Below are 22,154 nucleotides of genomic sequence, written 5' to 3' on the forward strand. Positions count from 1 at the left end.
ACTTTATTTGCCACATGTGCCGAATACAACAAGTGTAGACTTTACTGTGAAATGCTTACTTACAAGCCCTTAGCCAACAGTGCAGTTCAAGTAGGCTAAAATAAAAAGTAATTATAAAAAGTAACACAATAAGAATAACGAGGCTATATACAGGGGGCACCGGTACTGAGTCAGTGTGCAGGGGTACAGGCTAGTTAAGGTAATCTGTACATGTAGGTGCCAATAACTGAAACAAATTGCAAAAATCACTGAAGCTGGAGACTCATATCTCCCTCACTAACTTTAAGCACCAGCTGTCAGAGCAGCTCACAGATCCCTGCACCTGTACATAGCCCATCTGTAAATAGCCCATCTGTAAATAGCCCATCTGTAAATAGCCCATCTGTAAATAGCCCATCTGTAAATAGCCCATCTGTAAATAGCCCATCTGTAAATAGCCCATCTGTAAATAGCCCATCTGTACATAGCCCATCTGTAAATAGCCCATCTGTAAATAGCCCATCTGTAAATAGCCCATCTGTAAATAGCCCATCTGTAAATAGCCCATCTGTAAATAGCCCATCTGTACATAGCCCATCTGTACATAGCCCATCTGTAAATAGCCCATCTGTAAATAGCCCATCTGTAAATAGCCCATCTGTAAATATCCCATCTGTAAATAGCCCATCTGTAAATAGCCCATCTGTAAATAGCCCATCTGTAAATAGCCCATCTGTAAATAGCCCATCTGTAAATAGCCCATCTGTAAATAGCCCATCTGTAAATAGCCCATCTGTAAATAGCCCATCTGTACATAGCCCATCTGTACATAGCCCATCTGTACATAGCCCATCTGTAAATAGCCCATCTGTAAATAGCCCATCTGTACATAGCCCATCTGTAAATAGCCCATCTGTACATAGCCCATCTGTACATAGCCCATCTGTACATAGCCCATCCAACTACCTTTTTTTGCTCTTGCACCCCAGTATCTCTACTTGCACATTCATCTTCTGCACATCTACCACTCCAGTGTTTAATTGCTAAATTGTAATTATTTCGCCACTATGGCCTATTTATTGCCTTACTTCCCTTATCTTACCTCCTTTGCACACACTGAATATAGACTTTTTTTCCTATTGTGTTATTGACTGTATGTTTGTTTATTTTATGTGTAACTGTGTGTTATTGTTTGTGTCGCACTGCTTTGTTTTATTTTGGCCAGGTCGCAGTTGTAAATGAGAACTTGTTGGTTAAATAAAGGTGAAATAAATAAATAAAAATGTGCTGGTGAAGTGACTATGCATAGGGAACAAACAAACAGCAAGTAGCAGCAGTGTACAAGAGGGGAGGTGTGTCAATGTAAATTGTCCAGAGGCGATTTTTATGAATTGTTCAGCAGTCTAATGGCTTGGGGGTAGAAGCTGTTGAGGAGCCTTTTGGTCCTAGATTTGGTGCTCCGGTACCGCTTGCCGTGCGGTAGCAGGAGAAAACAGTCTATAACTTGGGTGACTGGAGTTTTTTTCTGGGCTTTCCTCTGACACTGCCTATTATATAGGTCCTGGATGTCAGGAAGCTTTGCCCCATTGATGTACTGGCCTGTTCGCACTACCCTCTGTAGCGCCTTACGGTCAGATGCCGAGCAGTTGCCATATCAGGCGGTGATGCAACCGGCCAGGATGCTCTTGATGGTGCAGCTGTAGAACTTTTTGAGGATCTGGGGACCCATGCCAAATCTTTTCAGTCTCCTGAGGGGAAAAGGTTTTGTTGTGCCATCTTCACAACTGTCTTGGTATGTTTGGACAATAATATTTTGTTGGTGATGTGGACACCAAGGAACATGAAACTCGCAACCCACTCCACTACAGCCCTGTCGTTGTTAGTCCACGATTAGCTCTTTTGTCTTGCTCACATTGAGGGAGAGGTTGTTGTCCTGGCACCACACTGACAGTTCTCTGACTTCCTCCCTATAGACCGTATCATCGTTGTCGGTGATCACTGTTGTGTTGTCAGCAAACTTAATAAAGGTGTTGGAGTCGTGTTACGCCACGCAGTCGTGGGTGAACAGAGAATACAGGAGGGGACTAAGTACACACCCCTGAGGGGCCCCAGTGTTAAGGATCAGCATGGCGAACGTATTGTTGCCTACTCTTACCACCTGGGGGCAGACCGTCAGGAAGTCCCGGATCCAGTTGCAGAGGGAGGTGTTTAGTCCCAGGGTCCTTAGCTTAGTGATGAGTTTCGTGGGCACTATGGTGTTGAATGCTGAGCTGTAGTCGATGAACAGCATTCTCACATAGGTGTTCCTTTTGTCCAGGAAAGTATTGGCGGTGTGGAGTGTGATTGACATTGCGTCATCTGTGGATCTGTAGGGGCGGTATGCGAATTGGAGTGGGTCTAGGGTGTCTGGGAGGATGCTGTTGATGTGTGCCATGACCAGCCTTTCAAAGCACTTCATGGCTACCGTAATCATTTAGGTAGGTTATCTTCACTTCCTTGGGCAGAGGGACTATGGTGGTCTGCTTGAAACATGTAAGTATTACAGACTCGGTCAGGGAGAGGTTGAAAATGTCAGTAAAGACACTTGACAGTTGGTCCGCGCATGCTTTGAGTACACGTCCTGCTAATCCGTCTGGCCCAGTGGGTTTGGGAATGTTGACCTGTTTAAAGATTTTGTTCACATCTTACCCTAACAAAGTGGTCTGAATCTCCTGGTTTGCAGGCACATCGGGCAGGTCACACTAGGCTGGCCTGCAAAGTGATATGTAATTCCCAGCCAGAGTTAGGATATCCAATTTTATTTCTATTTTTTATAACCTGCAACCTGCTTTTAGAATGAGTGTCAAGCTAAGATAAATGGATAAATAAGACTAACAAAACCATCTTAACTGGAACAACCATCTCAGTAAAGGATTGGATTCGTTTCGAAAAATGTATGTTATTTATCTTTGTGTAGCATAAGATCAATCAATCTATGTGCATGCAAAACCACACACATTGAAACAAACAATTCTAAAAAAAAATCAACTGGCAATAGAGCATGCTGGGAAATATGATACTGATGGGCAGGTTTTTGAGTGTGTGATGATTGTAACTTCTATATTTTACAAATATTGGGTACAATGTACCATTATACTAGATTCTCTGCAGATGTACCCTAAAAGGTACCACACAGTACCATGTGACATTATATGTGTACCTTGAAAGGTACAGTATGTGTATTTTGATATTTTTGTACACCTGGGAACAATTCTATACCCTCACCGCAACTTATTTTTCTGAGCGTGAACGAGAGAGGTTGAATCACTGATGCTGATGCAATCCACCCCTAACGTGTCATCTAGGGCAGTGGTAGGCTACAATGAAGGATTTAGATACACTGATCTAGGTTCAGGATAATGCCCTCATTTTAGTGTACTTCTAATTGCTAAAATGTAATTTCATTCATCATTGAAACATATGTATCAATCACAGGAAAAATATGTGTGATTTAATTGCTCATTGTGTGTTTACTTATTTGTCCATTTGAATTATTTTATTTGTGCAGTCATGGTTTAGAAAATGTAAGATGATATTGCTCCCCTTCTATTTTATTTTAGAATTATTTTGGTATTAGGACAGATGGCCTAGAAAGGTTGTTTGAATAGGTAATGTGTTGGGCACGTCACCAACCTGCATGAGCCCGCCCTCTACTTGACGTTACCGGGCATTTTTCCGGCGCTGGTTGGGTTATAAATTACGGGCTGAGAGGCGCAGCAACTCACCGGAGTCATTTCGCTACAATACAAGCTCATTATTATCTCCAACGGCTACACTAACAGATCCTATAGTCAAACAATCTTTGACTATCATTTTCTCTCTCCATATAATTATTTTGTTTAGGTGTTAAGATACACTCAGGGCGCACAATGGCAGAAAAGATCAACTTGGAGGGGAAGGCATCCAACGGAGAGGCGCATCAAGATGAGCTGGTAGCCAACGGATTCGGCCACAATACGTGTTCCAAAGAGACAACAACGGAGAAAATCAAGAGGTTAGTCATGGCCAACTTTCTGGTGATTCTCACCGTGGCCGGGGTGATCATCGGGGTGTTCATCGGACTTGGCGTGCGCCACATGGAGCTGAGCAGGACACAGATCCTCTATGTGGGTTTCCCTGGTGAACTGCTCATCCGGCTGCTGAAAATGATCATAATTCCCTTGGTCGTGTGCAGTCTGGTGTCCGGGGCTGCCAGCATCGACCCCAAAGCCCTGGGTAAGCTAGGCGGCTGGGCCATGCTCTTCTTTTTGGTCACCACCTTAATTGCGTCAGCAATCGGGGTGATCATGGCGTTCATCATCTCCCCCGGATCGAACACCGGCTCCAAGCCGATTTTGTTGGATGACGGCGAGCTGCCCCCGACCAAAGAAGTGGTGGACTCATTCTTGGACCTGATCAGGTGAGATTCAATTGTCTGGCAGTGGCAGGGTGGTGATTTAGGCTAAGCAAAGTGGGCAGAGAGGCTGATGTGACATAGCCATTTGGGGGGTCGTTCACTGAAGTGGCTGCGACCTTGTAGGCGTTCTTATTTGTCACAATTACTAAATGCACACACGTGGCAGACTCCCTCAGCCAGCAGCAAGCTAATGAGCCCACTGTTTGAATTTGAGTGGGGTTCTTTGGGATGTTGCTTTAATCTCCCAAATTAGGCATACATTGTCGCATATGAATTAGAAAACCCGAGCCAAGCAGTCTGACTGCAAGTTTGTCTTAAAATTGTTGGCCAGTGCTCTCGTGCTGGGTCAGTACAAATAAGGTATCTTGACATTTTGAAAGAGGGGACTGTCAGTCCTTCTTTCTGGGACTGTTGGCGCCATCCAGGTTCATTAAATAAAGGCACCGTTTCCCCAACCGGCCGGGGTTCCGTTTGCTGTGCGCCCGGAAAATAAAATCGTAATTTATGCCTCTGTCAAAACCAGACGAGGAAAGATATCTTGGACATTCCGTTCTTTCTTGGTTTACCACACTTTGTCATGCTTTAAACAAAAAAAGTTTTTTTTAAAAGAGGGATGATGCTGTTCTCAGAGACAGACAACGAAATGATTGCACAGTCTTTGCTTGTAAGCACACTTTCCTGAAACATTTCACAACCCCAGTGCGCCAAGAAAAAACCCTATGCTCAGAATACTTTTTTCCATTCCTAGGGGTGACACACTAGGAAATACTGTTCTACATTATCTGTCTTGCCAGTCAATGAACAGTAATGGATGTTCAAACCAAATCAGTGGGCAAAATGATGGTTGTGTATTCTAGTTTTATTACAATGTACACTTCTACTGCTTTGGTGCCCTAAAAGGCTCTCAAGTACACTGATCATACACACCTCACCATGTCGTTGGATTTAGTAAGGAAGTGGTGAACAGTTGGTCAACATACTCAATCTCCTACGAATGTGGCAAATTCTGTGGCATTGAGCCCCTTACTAATACAGACAGAACTGATATCCTAAAACAAACGATTTACAAATGATTTACTGGACCTTGGTTGTCTTAACCCATCTTAATACACTGATGTTCCAAAGCATCAGGTTGCGTTTACATAGTTAGACCCTGACTGTGACTGTTGACAGGGGGGGGGGGGTTATGCTACCACAAGAAGCTAGCAAACCATGTGACCCAACTCCCGCCCACCGCTCTGTCCTAGATCAGGTCATTAAGCTAGATTAGTTAGGAGTCTTTAAACCTAAACATCTTGCCAATCATTTAGACGTTCACGTGTTATGCAACAATGGGATAAGAAAGCATGGCCTATTCTCCCGAGTTTGAACTGAATTTAAAGGACCCTGTGTTTTCAGTGGGATTAGAAACGTGACTAGACCACGCTCCATCTACAGAGAAGCTCTCCTGGTTTTTCATTATAAAAAGAGCCCCTCTCAGGCTATTTCCATTCATGTTGGAGGCCCATTCTTCACGCAACCTTAATGTCTGTTGCTTTGGGTTCATAAAGGGAAGCATGAGCGTCTCTTAAGTTAAAGCCATGCAGCCAGACTCCTTGATGTAGCCTAGTATGGGGTTGATGCCAGTTTCCACTAGCAACTTCTTGTAAAACAATTCGCTTGCAAAGCAGATTTACTATTTTGCTCTGTGGCAGATGGAAGCAGCCAAAAACACAGCCTCATACTCAACCTTTTAAATTGTTTATAAATGACACGCTCTTTTTTTTTTTTTTTTTTTTTTTGTGGGTGACCTCTAAGCCTCAAAATTCATTGTGATCAACCTCCATCGAGTCCAGATCCCTAGATCCTGGTCCAGGAAAACCGTTAAAGCCAGATTACACGGGTGGGGGTATTGGGGCAATGAATATTGTTAATTTATAATCTTTCTATGAATGGGATTGTAATTCCTTAACCTATAGTTGTCATTATGACACAACTCGCTTTTTGCGTAATAGGATCTACAAGTTGAAACCTGGGTGGTCTCTCCTTCCCAGTCCAACGCATAAGGAATCCACTCGTTTATAATGCATTGTGCGCCATTTTGATATTAAAAAATAAATACATTGAATAAGACTTTCTTGGATGCGCGTGGCTCTCGGCAGGGAATCAGTGAGAAAGGTTGTCAGTTTCGTGAGGACACACACACACACACAAAGGCCACAAAGGATGATGGTTAATTGTGCAGCTTGCATGACTCATGTGGCTCATTTTGAAGTGACCACTCTCTTTTCGGGTTCCCGTTTTGGCAACAAGCCAGGCCGAGGAGCGGTTCACTACAGCGGAAACGAGGAGCCCTTTTAAAGCACGCACTCTCGCACACACTGTCTTTCACTCCCTCCTCTCGCTCTCCTCCGTTCTCTCGCGTACATACGAACACAACATCACAAAAAGTTGTGGCGGGTTCTCGTAGTTACAAATGACCTCAATAACTTACTGGCTTAAACCAGTCCTGAGGTTAAATAAAGGTCATAAACCAACTGAAGAGGAACAAGGCATCAAATTTCCCGACCGGGCACGATAACCCCTCACTCCCCTTCACTTCCTGTTATACTTTGCTTGCCTTATCTTATCTCCACAGGAGGCTGGTGGCACCTTCATTTGGTAGGATGGGCTTGTGGTAATAGCTAGAGCAATATTAGTGGAATGGGGTCAAACACATCACACATGGTTTTGATGCCATTCCATTTGCTCTGTTCCAGCCGTTATTATGAGCTCTCCCTCCCCTCAGCAGCCTCCGCTGCTTATCTCCACCTGGCTTTCATCCATTTGCTTTCCCACTTGTCAGTTCAGTGCTTCGTTCACAGGTGCCCCTATGCAGGCAGTGTTGTACTTATTAGTCTAACCCTGAGACGAAACACAGAGACAAACATACAGGACAACGGGCCGTGGCTGTTCATATGTAGACGGCATTAAGAGCCAGAGAGAAGGGCAGTAGTACTATTCATTCGGATTTGAATGGGGGATCATGTTAATACCGCTTCAGGACAAAGAAAGGTGGAGGTAAGGTATCAGGCGTGTTGCATCAGCCATCCTCACTGGCCTGCCCCTCCTCCCTGCGCTCTCTCTCTCTCTGTCTCTGTGGCATTTAGCTCACCTCCCTGAGCAGTATTTCAGGAGTGACTGCAAGGGTGTCTACCATCTGCGTCAGTTAGCCACGTACAGCCAGGAGGGACCCATGGGTTCTCATAGGTCTAGAGAGGTCCAGGATGGGGTGTGTTTTCACACTGGTATGTAAAATAAGGTGCCGTTGTAGTGGTTGCCACGTTTCACACGCAGTCGCAGATCCGGTTTGACCAGGTAGAGACGGTCTCGGGTGGCCATAAAAGCGGCATGTCAACAACACTGAATGGCTGAGGTCTACGCCACCCAGTAGGTTGTAAACACGACACGCCCATCACCATGCTCCACGTGTACCCAGAAGATCAGGCGCGCTGTGTCGTTGTGACCCTTTTGCTCATTACTCAAACCCCATGGGGATGTAAATCTAAACACCGATATGCAAATGCAGTATCAACTTGCTGTTACGCAAGTGTGTACACGGCATTGATGGCAAAATGTCAACTGCAGAACTTTTGCAGTAATATGACATGGAGACGGATGGCGTCTGCGCACATCGCATTCCAAAAGTGGACCCTGACCGAGAGGGGTTAATGTTTTTAAATGAGTGCTGTTGCACATTCACAGTCGTTTAGTGTTCATGGACAGAGTCTCGCTTTGAGAGGTGGGAGCACCTCAATTAGGGATCTCTGTAGGACTGTGGTAGGGAAGGAACAAGGCAGTGACTTACTGACTAAGAATACAGAGAATGTCGGGACTGGAGATGCACAATGTCTGAAAACGAGAGAAGCCTTCCTTGGGTCTTTGGCATAGGTACGGCTGCCACACAGAATGTTTTTTTGTGTTTTTTTTTGTTTTTAGGGTGTGTCTGTACGTGTCAGAGTGTGTGTATTAGGCTTACACCTGTAGCCCTGTTTGTTCTCTTTTTCCGTCTATTCTAGCCGTGGCTATGCTAATTTAGCTCTAATGGCGGTGGTGGCATTGGGTTGTCATGACACAGCATAACAGGAAGAATAAATAGGGAAATGGAGGGGGTAGGCAGAGTCAGCCTGTTACTAAATATAAACTGAGATGTGAGTTTTGGGCGGGCAGACTGTTGTGCTGCTCGGGGCGTCAGGGGGAAAATCGGACAGCCACGTTAACGTCTTTACTTCCTGTTTGCGCTGGAACCTTCACTCCCATCCAGAGCGACAGAGCGGTCTAGAGAGGGCATTTCCTTTCCCTGTTTGACCAGGTCCTGCAACAACCCATGGAAATTGATTTTTGTTGTTGAATTGACATGGTTTGTTACTGATACAGGTCACCTTCCTAAAAATGTGGTTTCAGGACAACTTCTGTCTCGAGTTATTCTATCCTCGGTCACATGGTGCGACCGCTTAAATCCCACAATGCGTTGTTTCCTGTCCCGCCCGCCCGTCAGGTCAGAAAGAGATACAGGATAAAAACATGAAAGAAGTTAATCCCTCATTACTCTAAATCCATATGGAGGTTGACTAAGAGGGAAGGGGGGGGGGGGGGGGTGGTTTAGTGCTCTGAGGAGAGTTTCCCACTATGTTCGCCAGTATGTGGCTTTGAGGGGTGGTACAGCAAGTCCACTGAGGTGTGTACTGTATTGTACAGCAGTCATCTGCCCACCCCTCTTGGCAGGTCTTGGTTTGGACCTGTAATCCCAGCAGCAACAGTTCTGGGGGCAGTTGGAGGATTAATACACTGAAACGCTCCCTGCTATTTCCTCATCACTCGTGGTTGGCTCCCTCGTGAGGCGTTTTGTGCCCAAGGTTATAGGCATTGAGTTAGCACAAAGGCATCCTGGAAAGATTGCTTAGACGTTAGAACAAGGAGTTCAGTTAGTGGTTGTGTCCCGTGGGTTTTACCTTTTAGTCACAGACCTAGGATCAGTTTACCTTTCCCAAATTCCATTTTTTGGAATGATATATATATATATATATACACACACCCATTTGATTCTTGAAGAATTTCATTTATACATTCCTCATGAGTTTAGTTCAATGGTTGTACCCCAGCAGAAACCAAAATATAAGCGTATTTTACAACGTAAATGTAAACAAACACTGAATAGAATCAAAGCATGGTTAAAACTGGTCAGTTCTTGCATCCATAGCTCTGTATGCATTTGAGTGGATACATTTCTTCAGCCCCATCCCATAGCTTTTGAGCGAAACAGAGGCGCGAAGAAAGCTTAGTTCTGGTTTCAAATGAGTTTTCCAGCTTAAATGGTTAAAGCTTGAATCCTTAACTGTGAATGTCTCATGGCAACTTCTACCTCTTGTAGCACACTAAAGGGCACAGGGCTGCATGTATACTGTTACTCACCAGAAAACAAAATACATTTTAGCCCTGGCTAACAAAATACATTTTTAGCCCTGGCTAACAAAATACAATTTTATCCTGGGCTAACAAAATACCATTGTATCCTGGGCTAACAAAATACAATGTTATCCTGGGCTAACAAAATACAATTTTATCCTGGGCTAACAAAATACAATTTTAGCCCTGGCTAACAAAATACAATTTTAGCCCTGGCTAACAAAATACAACTTTAGCCCTGGCTAACAAAATACAATTTTAGCCCTGGCTGTCACACACCTGCACTAGCACCTGTATCCCTCAGCACTGAATTGACTGAATGTTTCGCTTTCTGTAATCCCCGACATTTTAGTTTCTAGCTGTGGTTTCTGATCACCATTAGGGTCACTGTCAGCATAGCTGGTGCCAGTGTAGTGTACTGAATGTGTCTCTTGTTCTCTCTTCCAGAAACATCTTCCCCTCCAACTTGGTGTCTGCTGCCTTTCAGTCTGTGAGTATCCTCTTGTACCACACGTATAATAGTACAGGCGAGGGTGAGAGTAACAGACTTGAAGGAATAATCCACTCAAACTATCTTTTGGAACATGTCTTTCATCAGTGACCTAATGAACAATTCTCCTCTGTCTGCAGTACGCTACCAGCTACAAGTTTGTGACCAAGAATGGCACTAATGGCTTGCCCAACATCACAGTTGAGAAGGCGAGTAGACTAAAATGCCAAAATTAGTTGGAAATCTATATAGGATGTCACATTTGACTTTCTAATACCTTCAGCTGTTGACAGTTTGAACGTGTCTAAAAGGCATCAGTCACGCTGACCTGAGATATTGCGTGTGTGTCTAGGTTCCCTTTGGCACAGACCAAGACGGTATGAACATCCTAGGACTGGTGGTGTTTGCCATAGTGTTTGGTGTAGCCCTGAGGAAGCTGGGAGAGGAGGGAGAGATCCTCATCAAGTTCTTCAACTCCTTCAACGAGGCCACCATGGTGCTGGTGTCCTGGATCATGTGGTAAGGGAGTCCTTTCCCCAGGCAGCACTGTCGGGAATAGATGTGGGAGGGGACACACGCGTGATATGAGTTTTGCCACCCCGCGTTTGTTATCTTTCACATGTCAACTCGTAATTGTTAGGATAATAATATGGTATTTCAGTTGCGTTTTTCAAGGGCCCAAAGTCACTGTTGTATTGGTACTAGCATCACGCGGTAATATTGATGCATATTTTTTTTTAAATGATCATTTTCGTACTTTTATTGTATTTGCGTCTTTACAAATTTACAACGGTAACCCACCTCTCCCCCTCTCCAGGTATGCCCCCCTTGGAATCATGTTCTTGGTAGCAGGGAAGATCGTGGAGATGGAGGACGTGGGAACGCTGTTTGCCAGCCTGGGCAAGTACATCGCCTGCTGTATCATTGGCCACGCCGTCCACGGCCTGCTGGTCCTGCCGGGCATATACTTTATCATCACCCGCAAGAACCCCTACACCTTCCTGTGGGGCATCTTCACCGCTCTGGCCACCGGCTTTGGCACCAGCTCCAGGTACGGTTGTAGTCACTAGATCACCATACTAGAGTTGATGGTAAGCCTTAATTACTCTTATACCAGTGTTGCTCTTATACCGTGCCAAAAACGCTCAACTCCTTTACTCTGCAGTTCAAATACAACTATTCCAATGCTATGTAACGTTACCAGTTAGTATACGACAAGCCCCTCACACGCTCCCCCTCTCTCTCTCTCAGCTCTGCCACCCTGCCCCTGATGATGAAGTGCGTGGAGGAGAACAACGGCGTGTCGAAACACATCAGTCGTTTCATCCTGCCCATCGGGGCCACGGTGAACATGGACGGTGCCGCGCTCTTCCAGTGTGTGGCGGCCGTCTTCATCGCTCAGCTCAACAGCATCCCGCTCAACTTCATCCAAGTCTTCACCATCCTGTGAGTCCCGCTCCCTCTAGTCCGTTTGATTTAATCCAGTCCGATTCAGAGCGGCAGTTGTGTTGGGTAAAGCGGAGCAAACTGAAATGTAGTAGCTACAGTATATATACACACTCACACGTACAAAACAGAGTTTGGGTCAAACTTGCTAGGCTGAGTTTTAGGAAACGCTGTGCTCTTGAGTGACTAATTCTCCCTGTGTTCCCCCCCACCCTCTGTCAGAGTGACAGCCACGGCGTCCAGTGTGGGAGCAGCAGGGATCCCCGCTGGGGGCGTGCTGACGCTGGCCATCATCCTGGAGGCAGTGGGACTGCCCACCAACGACATCTCCCTCATCCTTGCCGTCGACTGGCTCGTGTGAGTACCTCGTGTTGACTGCAGTTCTATTGGAACAGCTCCTCCATCCATCAAGGCCTCTATAATGCTATCGTATACATGTCATAACAGCCATGACCGTTTTTGTGTCTGCTTCACACACTTGACACAGCATTGACATGACGTAGTTATGGATACGGTGGAAGAACCCGGGTTTGGTTTGGTTTAACCGTGATCGGACAATTTCTCTTGTTTCCAGTGACCGTACCTGCACCGTTCTGAACGTGGAGGGCGATGCCTTCGGAGCCGGGCTGCTGCAGTGGTATGTGGACCGATCTGCCAAGCCCGAGGAGGGGGAGGAGCTAAACGAGGTGAAGATGGAGGATGACACGCCCGCCGTGCCTGAGCACTCGCCCCTCATCGGGGAGAAGGAGAGCAGGGGTGCGGGCGACGAGAAGGCGGCGGCTCGCGGCTCTGAGAAAGAGTCCGTCATGTAGATGGTTCACTGCCGTGTCATCGATGACCCTCCGTTTGACCCCTCAATCTAGCCTCTCCATATGTGACCCCCTCATGCAGAAAGGAGGGGAGAGGACCTTTTCTGACTTCCATTCATAGACGATTCCTCTCCTTGTGTCTTCTCTCTTTCTAAGAGAAGACTAAGAGATCCAGGTTGGGGGGAGGGGGAAGGAGAGTGTGAACAGAGGCTGTTCAGATTTTAACATTAACTTTTTTTTTTTTACATAGATTTTTATAAGGACTCTAGTTTGGAATCCTTTGCCTCCAATTTTTAAATGTTTTATTTATTTCTGCTTTGGTTCAGAAGAGCTGGCCTTGACTTCCTCACTTTTAAATATTTTTGTCAATGTATAACAGCAGGCAGACTTGAAAAGGTAAATATCTCCCTGTATTCTATATCTATTCCCATGTACAGTATGTTTTTTTGTGTATGAAGTAGCCTACACTAATTATCTCACTGCACTCTGTGAGAGTAGATGATGAAGATTCCCATGTTGGTACATAAGATGCACCAAATGAAGTTTAAATCCTCACTGATGTTCCACTGCTGGGAAAAAAGGACCTTTCTGACACGAGCTCACTGTAAAATCACACACACTAATGTGGCTCTGTTCAATGCTTCTCATCTGTTACTGTGTCATTTCAATTAGTCAGTCCGGGGCTCGCGTCTATGCCAAGCACAAGAGGGCCCCCATGTTCTTACAATCTCCCGTTTTTTGCACAGTCCAAACTTTTTTCCAATGTTACAAGAATGTGTGAGAGGTGTTGCCGTAGAGAGCCCCCTCTAGTAATTGAATAGGATATGTCATAATCTCTCTCAGTTCCATAATGGGACAAAATGGCAGCCATCTTGGTCAGGGAGAAATTCAAAACCAGTCTAATTGGAATGAATGGCAGTAGAGGCATAGGTGATGCATTTCCTGCTTTTTCTCAGGCAGGGGGGAAAAGTAAAGCATGTGATATATCAGAAATTGTGCTATAGAAATAATGTCATCCTGAATTATTGACATATATTATACAGGTTTTTCTGTGTACATATCCTCTAAAATATATGTAAAGAGACCATAAATGTGTCAGATTTTGTTTTCTTGGAAAGTGCTATTATATGATAGAATATCAATACTTGTTGCATTTATGGTCTTATCATCAACTGATTTGAGCCAGTGTATGGCTGTGGATTGACTGTATTGTTTAAATGGAATATTCACAGTTAATTTGAAACATTTGTATAGACTCATTCCTCAAACTGTCTGGCTAACTAGATAGCTAATACACACATACAGTGCAGATCAATCATTTTTGTTTTACACTGTTTTTACCACCGCGCTGGCAAAACATAGTTGACCAACATGGCTGACTTTTGGACCTTGATAAGAAGGTTCATGTCCGTTCTAGTTGCTAACACTATGGGTGTTGCACTCCGTGTGCCCTCATTAGGATAGGGGTCGCAGTAAGAGGAGGTTGCATGTCCTATCTTTTTTTGGGCTTAGGACTTTCGGGAGAAGCGTGGGAAGATGAGTGGGGTAAGTCTCTGAGGCAAATGAATTTATAGAGGGAAGAAATTATGAAATTCAAATTGTCTCTATTACAAAAGTGTATTTTTAGAGCAATTTTTATTGGCTGTAAGCCATTTATCAATTTGTGTTTTATTTCATTGCTTTTAATGGTCTCCAAAGCAGAAGAGGCCAGTAGGAACATACTCTGACATATCCTCTTTTTGTGTCCGTTCTACCGTTTTAAAATGGTCTCCAAACCGGCTTTCCTTCGTCAAGTGAAGCATGTCCCTTACCGAAACCATTGGCACACCTTTAAAACATTTTTTTTTAAAGACTTATTTAAATTATTTTACCGTGTATTTTTGCTAGTTATTTGATGTTTTAATCATTTGTTGGTAATATCTTTTTATTCTCAAAATATTTGTATTTTGTTCAACGGTTATTTGTTTGTGCGTATGTACCTACTACTTCTGTTCGGCTCTTTCCCCGTTGCGGTTAGTTCAGACAATGTGTCCTGTGGTCCGCTCATTTGTAATACCCATCCATCCAGTGTTGATTAGGGTCAGTCCATACCGCTGAGAGGAAATCCATACTGTGTCTGTCACTGCCTGTGTTTTGGTTCAAAAGCTGAGGGATGGACCTGGATCAATTCGAAGCAAGAGTATGCAAGGACTGACCGTCCATGATATCAAAATGATAGTTTTAACTATGTTTTGAGGCTGTACAGTGTTTGTCTACAAATACTTAGTTTGGAGTATAAAATGCTTTTATTTTGGGGTTCAGATTGGGGTTCAACAGTTGAACTAAGCTCATGAGCATGTCTAAGTTATATTCTTCAAGAATCAGTGGGTACACTGTGTCATTAATTTATACGTCCGAAAATGTATGTAGCAACTAAGGATTCTAGCTCGAACAATTCCTCACATTTTCTCTGAAGATTTGGTTTCCTAACCTCACCGCCTGTATTGAAATGATACGCCCCCTATTCGTAGGGCTTGAATCAGTTCTCGGGTTATCCAGCCTTCACCGACATCATCCGAGGCTTGACAATGAAGACTTGCCCGAGAACAACGCAACGTGCCGCCTGAAAACGTTATTTGCGCCAGCACGATTTAGCACTTTCGAAGTAGAAGCATTTACTTGGCCTGATACTTGAGTTCCAGTTCAACATTTACGTTGACAACCATTTTCTTGAGCAAAAAATTATAAAAAATCGACTATCAATCTACTCTCTGAGCTTATTTATTTTAGGGACAGTGATTTACAAAGGTAAACCTTCAATAGTGGACATACTAGCAATATGCTGGTTACCGGGGATAGTTTGCAAAAAGAAGGCTACAAAAATACAGTTTACTGTATCAGCCAGGTTGATATCTCGTTTGGAACAATTGTCTTGAAGGCGCAGCATCCTATTTTTCAGATGTAAACATATTTTTATATTGCAAAACCACTTTTGAACCTTTGATGCCACCTTTTGGTTCCATAGCCTTTTTCTCCCTGCTGTCTTTTTATGCAATGCTGTAAATAAATGCTTATCATTCCACAGGGTCTTCGGAGTGTGTTTGTGTTTGTGAGTCAGCGTGTGTACAGATATGTGTGGTGATGGTGGATGGGACTCAGAATGGCACACATACACAATCCATGTCTCAATTGTCTCAAAGCTTAAAAATCCTTCTGTAACCCATCTCCTTCATCTTCACTGATTCGAAATTGATTTTATTAACAAGTTATATCAATAAGGGATATGATAGCTTCACCTGCATTCACCTAGTCAGTCTATTGCATTTTGTACACTATGACACATTGTGAATAGGCCCTCCAGACAAGACATGTTTGTTAGGTAGTGGTTACTGGCGATGCCCATGAACGAACACATTACACAGACTACCTGGTACTGCATCCAGCCTCCACGAGGTGTTGACGGAGAGGCCTGTAAAATAATGTCCTCCTATTCATTCTAATGGAACTTCAGACTTTCCCAACACACACAAAATGCAGTCACCAACATTACAATATTACATCGCCCACCTGGGTCCCACACTAACCGGCGCTGAGGGGTTTCATGAGGTTCAGCGCTATATGGCCCCTTCTGTCAGTGGAAGAATGGCTGGCATTAGGTTTTACAACAGGGGACATTTAGGGTAAATTGTACTACAGTGACATTCCTGGGTCTCCTATTAGACCTGATCATTGTTCCTCTGTTAGCAATGTAACTTTACACCCCTCCCAATTGAATTCAGCCAACGGTTCTACTTTACATGCCGAGGGAAAGAAAGAAGACGGAGGTATATTGAGTACACTGAAGTGTGTTCTGGCGTTCTTGTATTTGGATTTAGCTTATCAATGTAGGATTCAGAAATGCAATTTAGTTGGGTAGATGTTGTCGGGGATTTTGCAGCTATTGACTTTACCACGGCAGTATTCATAAGTTACCCATTCAATGTCCACTACATGCCGCCTCTCATTCAGAGGTGGCTAGACATGGCCAAGGAGACGGTGCAAATGTTAAGGCTCTTCTGCCACCTGCTGGTGAGACAGGGGAGTTGCATACTAAATCCTGCTATTTTTGTCAAAACCAAAGAAAGCTTTAGGCCCTCCTGGTAAATGAATTTCTTAAATGATTCCTGAAAAACTGGAATGTATACAAAGCTGTCTCATCAAAGCCATACACCTCAAATGACGAAACACAAATAACAGTGGTGTTATAATTCATTTTTTTTCAGTCCATGAAAAAGTGACACACATTGACAGCAAAATTCTGGTTAGTGTGCTGGTGAGTTTTGAGCCTTTTGCCTCACTTGTAAAATGACAGGTCAAGCACAACAAGTGGCACCTATTAGACATCAGTCTTTCACTCACAATTCAGATTACTTTTAACATTCCAGTCAAGGCAGGACACAAATGTGACAGCAACACTCAACAGATGACACACACACACACACATTTAATTTAGAATATTGGATAAACTAGTGGATAGTTTCATAATTCATACCTGGGATTTGAATGTGCCCGCATGGACTGATAGAGCTTTATCCAAGGCCTCAGGTGAATATCCAAGTCAGAGTTGAAGAGAAAGCTCCTCATTTTACCACTGGGAAATGGGACGGCCATAATCGGCAAGCTGATGAAACGTGCCAAAGCCTACCCGGTGGCATCAGTCGACAGTTCAAAAGGTCAAAAGTCATACATCTCATCCACTGAACACGAAGTGCACAAATCTCAAATAAGAAAGTGCATCAGTGCAACATATACTCCATGAAATATGTCTTTAGCTTTAGGACAGAATTGACCAACACATTTATATTCATGACATCAATAATAACACAGGTATCGACACTGATTGTGTCAGATATTGCTTAACAGCAGCTGATGTTGTGGTGGATATGCCATTGGATATCTGGAAGCACTTTGAGCACCTGAAAATGACTAGGAAACTATGTGGTAATAATAGCTAATACTTCCTGGTTCTATTTAATTGATAACCACCTTGTACTTAATGGTACCCCCCCAAAAAATATTGAATATAATTACTGTGTAATTACCATTTTACCATGTCATTTCTTACTAAATACCTGGTCATGTATGTACCGGAAAATGATGTGCACCAGAATACCGTTTTGAATGTGTAAATACTTTGTCTCTATACTTAACTTACAGCTTATACAGAATAATGGACCTCTGCAAGGAGTCTCCAATTGACCTGTCATGTAGGTACAGTTGAAGTCAGAAGTTTACATACACTTAGGTTGGAGTCATTAAAACTTGTTTTTCAACCACTCCACACATTTCTTGTTAACAAACTATAGTTTTGGCAAGTCGGTTAGGACATCTACTTTGTGCATGACAAGTAATTTTTCCAACAATTGTTTACAGACAGATTATTTCACTTATAATTCACTGTAGCACAATTCCAGTGGGTCAGAAGAGTACATACACTAAGTTGACTGTGCCTTTAAACAGCTTGGAAAATTCCAGAAAATGATGTCATGGATTTAGAAGCTTCTGACATCTTTTGAGTCAATTGGAAGTGTGGATGTATTTCAAGGCCTACCTTCAAACTCAGTGCCTCTTTGCTTGACATCGTGGGAAAATCCAAAGAAATCATCCAAGACCTCAGAAAAATAATTGTAGACCTCCACAAGTCTGGTTCATCCTTGGGAGCAATTTCCAAACGCCTGAAGGTACCACGTTCATCTGTACAAACAATAGTACGCAAGTATAAACACCATGGAATCACGCAGCCGTCATACCGCTCAGGAAAGAGAAGTGTTCTGCCTCCTAGAGATGAACGTACTTTGGTGCGAAAAGTGCAGATCAATCCCAGAACAACAGCAAAGGACCCTGTGAAGATGCTGGAGGAAACAGGTACAAAAGTATCTATATCCACAGTAAAAACCAGTCCTATATCGACATAACCTGAAAGGCCGCTCAGCAAGGAAGAACACACTGCTCCAAAACCGCCATAAAAAAAAGCCAGACTACGGTTTGCAACTGCACACGGGGACAAAGATCGTACTTTTTGGAGAAATGTCCTCTGGTCTAAAAATAGAACTGTTTGGCCATAATGACCATCGTTATGTTTGGAGGAAAAATGTGGAGGCTTGCAAACCAAAGAACACCAATCCAACCGTGAAGCACGGGGGTGTTAGCATCATGTTGAGGGGGTGCTTTGCTGCAGGAGGGACTGGTGCACTTCACAAAATAGATGGCATCATGAGAAGAGAAAATTATGTGGATATATTGAAACAACATCTCAAGACATCAGTTAAAGCTTGGTCTTCCAAATGGACATTGACCCAAGCATACTTCCAAAGTTGTGGCAAAATGGCTTAAGGACAACAAAGTCAAGGTATTGGGGTGGCCATTACAAAGCCCTATCCTCAAGCCTATAGAACATTTATGGGCAGAACTGAAAAAGTGTGTGCAAGCAAGGAGGCCTACAAACCTGACTCAGTTACACCAGCTGTCAGGAGAAATGGGCCAAAATTCACCCAACTTATTGTGGGAAGCTTGTGGAAGGCTACCTGAAATGTTTGACCCAAGTTAAACAATTTAAAGGCAATGCTACCAAATACTAATTGAGTGTATGTAAACTTCTGACCCACTAGGAATCTGATGAAATAAATAAAAGCTGTAATAAATAATTATCTCTACTATTATTCTGACATTTCACATTCTTAAAATAAAGCAGTGATCCTAACTGACCTAAGGCAGGGATTTTTTACTCGGATTAAATGTCAGGAATTGTGAAAAACTGAGTTTAAATCCATTTGGCTAAGGTGTATGTAAACTTCCGACTTCAACTATATATGTTTTGGGTTGTGGCTCGAATCGTTTTGTCCTTTTGTTGGGCCACATGAAAGCTCCAAAGGTCCCAGCCACACCCCTCCCTCACAGCCGGCTCCTATCCAGCCTCTTCTTGGCAGGGTTGGGGTACTGGGGGTTCTCGATGACCCCCTCCCCAAACTTGAGCTCCAGGAAGGCGCGGTGGTTGTTCGGGCCGTAGGCGGTGACGCCGGCGAAAGGCATCGGCACCAGCGGCTGCAGGAAGTGCTCGGGGAACTCCACATCCTGCTTGTGCTCCATCCACGTGTCTTTGGTCATGACGCCGTTCCGCGGGTAGAAGGGCCACAGGTCCACGTGGAGGTGGTTAGCCTCGCTGTATTGCACCCGATAGAAGTCCCCCTCCACTGCCCGCTCCCACACATAGCCGTTAGCATCCACCAGAGAACCAGAGTCCAGGTTCTTCAGGTAGTCACAGTTGGGCACGTCCTCCAGGTAGATGCCCAGGTCCACATCATAGTCCCAGGGGATGATGTCCTGGTGGCGGGCCGCCCCCAGCAGGGAGCCTCCTTCCAGCCAGTAGCGCACCCCGGAGCTCTCCAGGATGTTGATCACATACTTGGTGGTCTCGCGCAGGGCGCGCAGGCAGCAGGGAGGTGTCCAGCGCTCCAGGTACAGGTACTCAGGGGTGTCGTCCCGGACCGTACCGAAGCAACGCTCCGTCTCCTTCCCACAGCCGTGCCACTGCTCCTTCCCATCAGCCAGTAGCAGACGCTTCAGCCCAAAGTTCCTCATCAGCTGGCTAGTGGCCTCCTTCAGATGGCTGTCTGCCTTCCACTGGTTGTGGGCTGAGCTGAAGAGAGGCCGGTGGCTGGGGGAGAAGCAGGGGCTCTCCAGGAGCTTGACCTTCCAGCCATGCAGGGAGGTCTGGATGAAGAGTGAGGGCAGCAGGGGCCTCCCCAGTGGGACAGACAGGTTGAAGAGGTCCTCAGAGCGGATGAGGACCACCACGTCCCCCTGAAGGGCTGTACACACGCTACCACTGGTCCCAGACGCTGCTGTGGAATAGGTGGCCGTCCACTCTCTAAGGCTGACCCGCAGGTGCAGGCACTGAACGGTCGAGCGTGCCAACACTGGGGAAGCCACCAGCCTCACGGGCCCCCCACCCTCCCCCTCCAGCTCCCGGATCAGCCTCTCCACAGCCCGGCCCTGCTCCAGCTCCACCCCGTCAGGCACCAGCAGCACAAACTCTGTCTGAACGTGGAACTCTGGCCGGTGGGCCTGCGGAGGCTGCTCGGGGCTGGGGGAGAGCACCAGGAGACGGGCCCCCTCGGGGAGAGACAGAGGGGGGTAGGGCGGGGTGTCAGACACAGCCAGGAAGGGCAGCTCAGGTCTCTGGTGCAGGAAGGAGCGTGCCACATCACCGACGTAGTTCTCAAAATTCTCAAACTCCCGTAGGAGGACAGTCACACGAGGGCCGTGGCTGTTCCCCTCTCCCCCGACACCTCCAGCGCCAACCATCCCCGCGCCAATCCCTACCAGGCCCCCCATGCCGCCCTCCAGCCCGGAAGCAGGTAAGGCAGCCTTCCTGGAGCCCCTTCCTGGGTCCCGGCGTTTCTCCATCATCTGCTGCTGGGCTTGGGACACATAGTAGAGGATGAGCAGGTTCAGAGCGATGGCTCCAGTCAGAAGGCCCTTGCAGAAACTCACCCGCATGGCACCTCTTGCTGCACTCGTCTGGCTCAGGGAAAGGAGAAGGTATAGGATGGAGCTCTCTATTCAGAAAGCCTGTCCATAAACATCAGGACCCCATCGGTAAAGAGCTACAGCCTATGTGCATCGGAAGAGTAATGGCCAGCTGCTGGAATAGCTGAAATACACAGAAAACACAGGAATTTAAAATGAGTCCTTAAAAAAAAGGTTTCTAAAGCACTTCAGATGGCTGTGATAGGCTTTAGAGGCTGTAGTCTAGTTTATTACATTATATTCAAACGTCAAGGGACTAGGTGCAGTGTGTCTCCTATACATGGACTGGATTGCCCTAGTTCTCTTTGGCCAATACTTTGACCTAGATTGTAACCGTAACTATAAATTACAGCCAAAATGAGCCACGGAGATGCTTCAAATTGATGCTCCGTGTAAGTATAGGCCTATGCTCCCTTCTAGAATTGCTACCGTAGGCTGTCAAGTATTGCTACAGCAATACTACCACATTTCCAGTACCTAGAACGGCGTCTGCATCATGCAATGTACTTTTTATGCTGTCAATTTAATGCTGACAGTAGACTACACCTATAATGCATGGCTTCTATGCAACCATGATCATTTCCATCATTTCATAAAGACCACCCCACAAAATGACCCCTATAAACGCTTCATATGCAGGACTCGTTTGTCTTCCAATGTGAATCACGTTCTCCCCGTTATATTGCCTAACATTCTCCAACTCGTTAGAATGAAATAGCATACAAACCATAATGCGCGGAGCGTTACATCGAATTCGCTCGCTGTGTGGAAAGGTGGCTGAGCCAAGCACAAACACGGAGACACCACCGGTGCAATAGCGCTTACCGACAGTGTAAAATGTGAATGTTATACTGACAAATAAACTAAAGAAGTGTTCATACACTGGGAGTTCTAGGTTATTATCAACACCGCGGTCTGTAACGTTATACCCTTGCTTTGCTGTTTCGGAAACGACCACAGGAAGCTTGCGTGAGATCACAATATGGCAGGAAGCGACGTCCTTGGTTACTGTAACGGGAGAGAG

The 22,154-nt window shown here is 45.1% G+C and overlaps 2 protein-coding genes across 2 annotated transcripts; one reads left to right on the top strand and one right to left on the bottom strand.

Annotated features, from left to right (window-relative positions):
- Positions 1-3,717: 3,717 nt before the first annotated feature.
- On the top strand, positions 3,718-13,674 carry LOC139382730 (neutral amino acid transporter B(0)-like). The gene is made up of 8 exons (XM_071126838.1): positions 3,718-4,417; positions 10,286-10,328; positions 10,469-10,537; positions 10,681-10,847; positions 11,146-11,379; positions 11,580-11,774; positions 11,997-12,131; positions 12,349-13,674. The coding sequence occupies exons 1-8, from the start codon at positions 3,888-3,890 to the stop codon at positions 12,584-12,586; spliced, it is 1,611 nt and encodes a 536-aa protein (XP_070982939.1). The 5' UTR covers positions 3,718-3,887; the 3' UTR covers positions 12,587-13,674.
- Positions 13,675-16,794: 3,120 nt separating this feature from the next.
- On the bottom strand, positions 16,795-22,086 carry LOC139383098 (ribitol 5-phosphate transferase FKRP-like). The gene is made up of 2 exons (XM_071127408.1): positions 21,858-22,086; positions 16,795-21,254 (listed from the first exon to the last, which is right to left on the bottom strand). Exon 2 carries the CDS (start codon positions 21,098-21,100, stop codon positions 19,493-19,495), a length of 1,608 nt encoding a protein of 535 aa, XP_070983509.1. The 5' UTR covers positions 21,101-21,254; positions 21,858-22,086; the 3' UTR covers positions 16,795-19,492.
- Between the last annotated feature and the right edge of the window lie 68 nt (positions 22,087-22,154).

This window comes from Oncorhynchus clarkii, chromosome 24, assembly GCF_045791955.1.
Source record: "Oncorhynchus clarkii lewisi isolate Uvic-CL-2024 chromosome 24, UVic_Ocla_1.0, whole genome shotgun sequence".
Classification (NCBI taxonomy): domain Eukaryota; kingdom Metazoa; phylum Chordata; class Actinopteri; order Salmoniformes; family Salmonidae; genus Oncorhynchus; species Oncorhynchus clarkii.

Excerpts from the sequence above, each read along its gene's own strand:
- LOC139382730 (XM_071126838.1), top strand. The coding sequence starts at position 3,888 with ATGGCAGAAAAGATCAACTTGGAGGGGAAGGCATCCAACGGAGAGGCG. Across the intron at positions 10,329-10,468 it reads TGTCTGCTGCCTTTCAGTCT|TACGCTACCAGCTACAAGTT; the intron begins GTGAGTATCCTC and ends CTCTGTCTGCAG. Across the intron at positions 12,132-12,348 it reads CTTGCCGTCGACTGGCTCGT|TGACCGTACCTGCACCGTTC; the intron begins GTGAGTACCTCG and ends TCTTGTTTCCAG.
- LOC139383098 (XM_071127408.1), bottom strand. The coding sequence starts at position 21,100 with ATGCGGGTGAGTTTCTGCAAGGGCCTTCTGACTGGAGCCATCGCTCTG.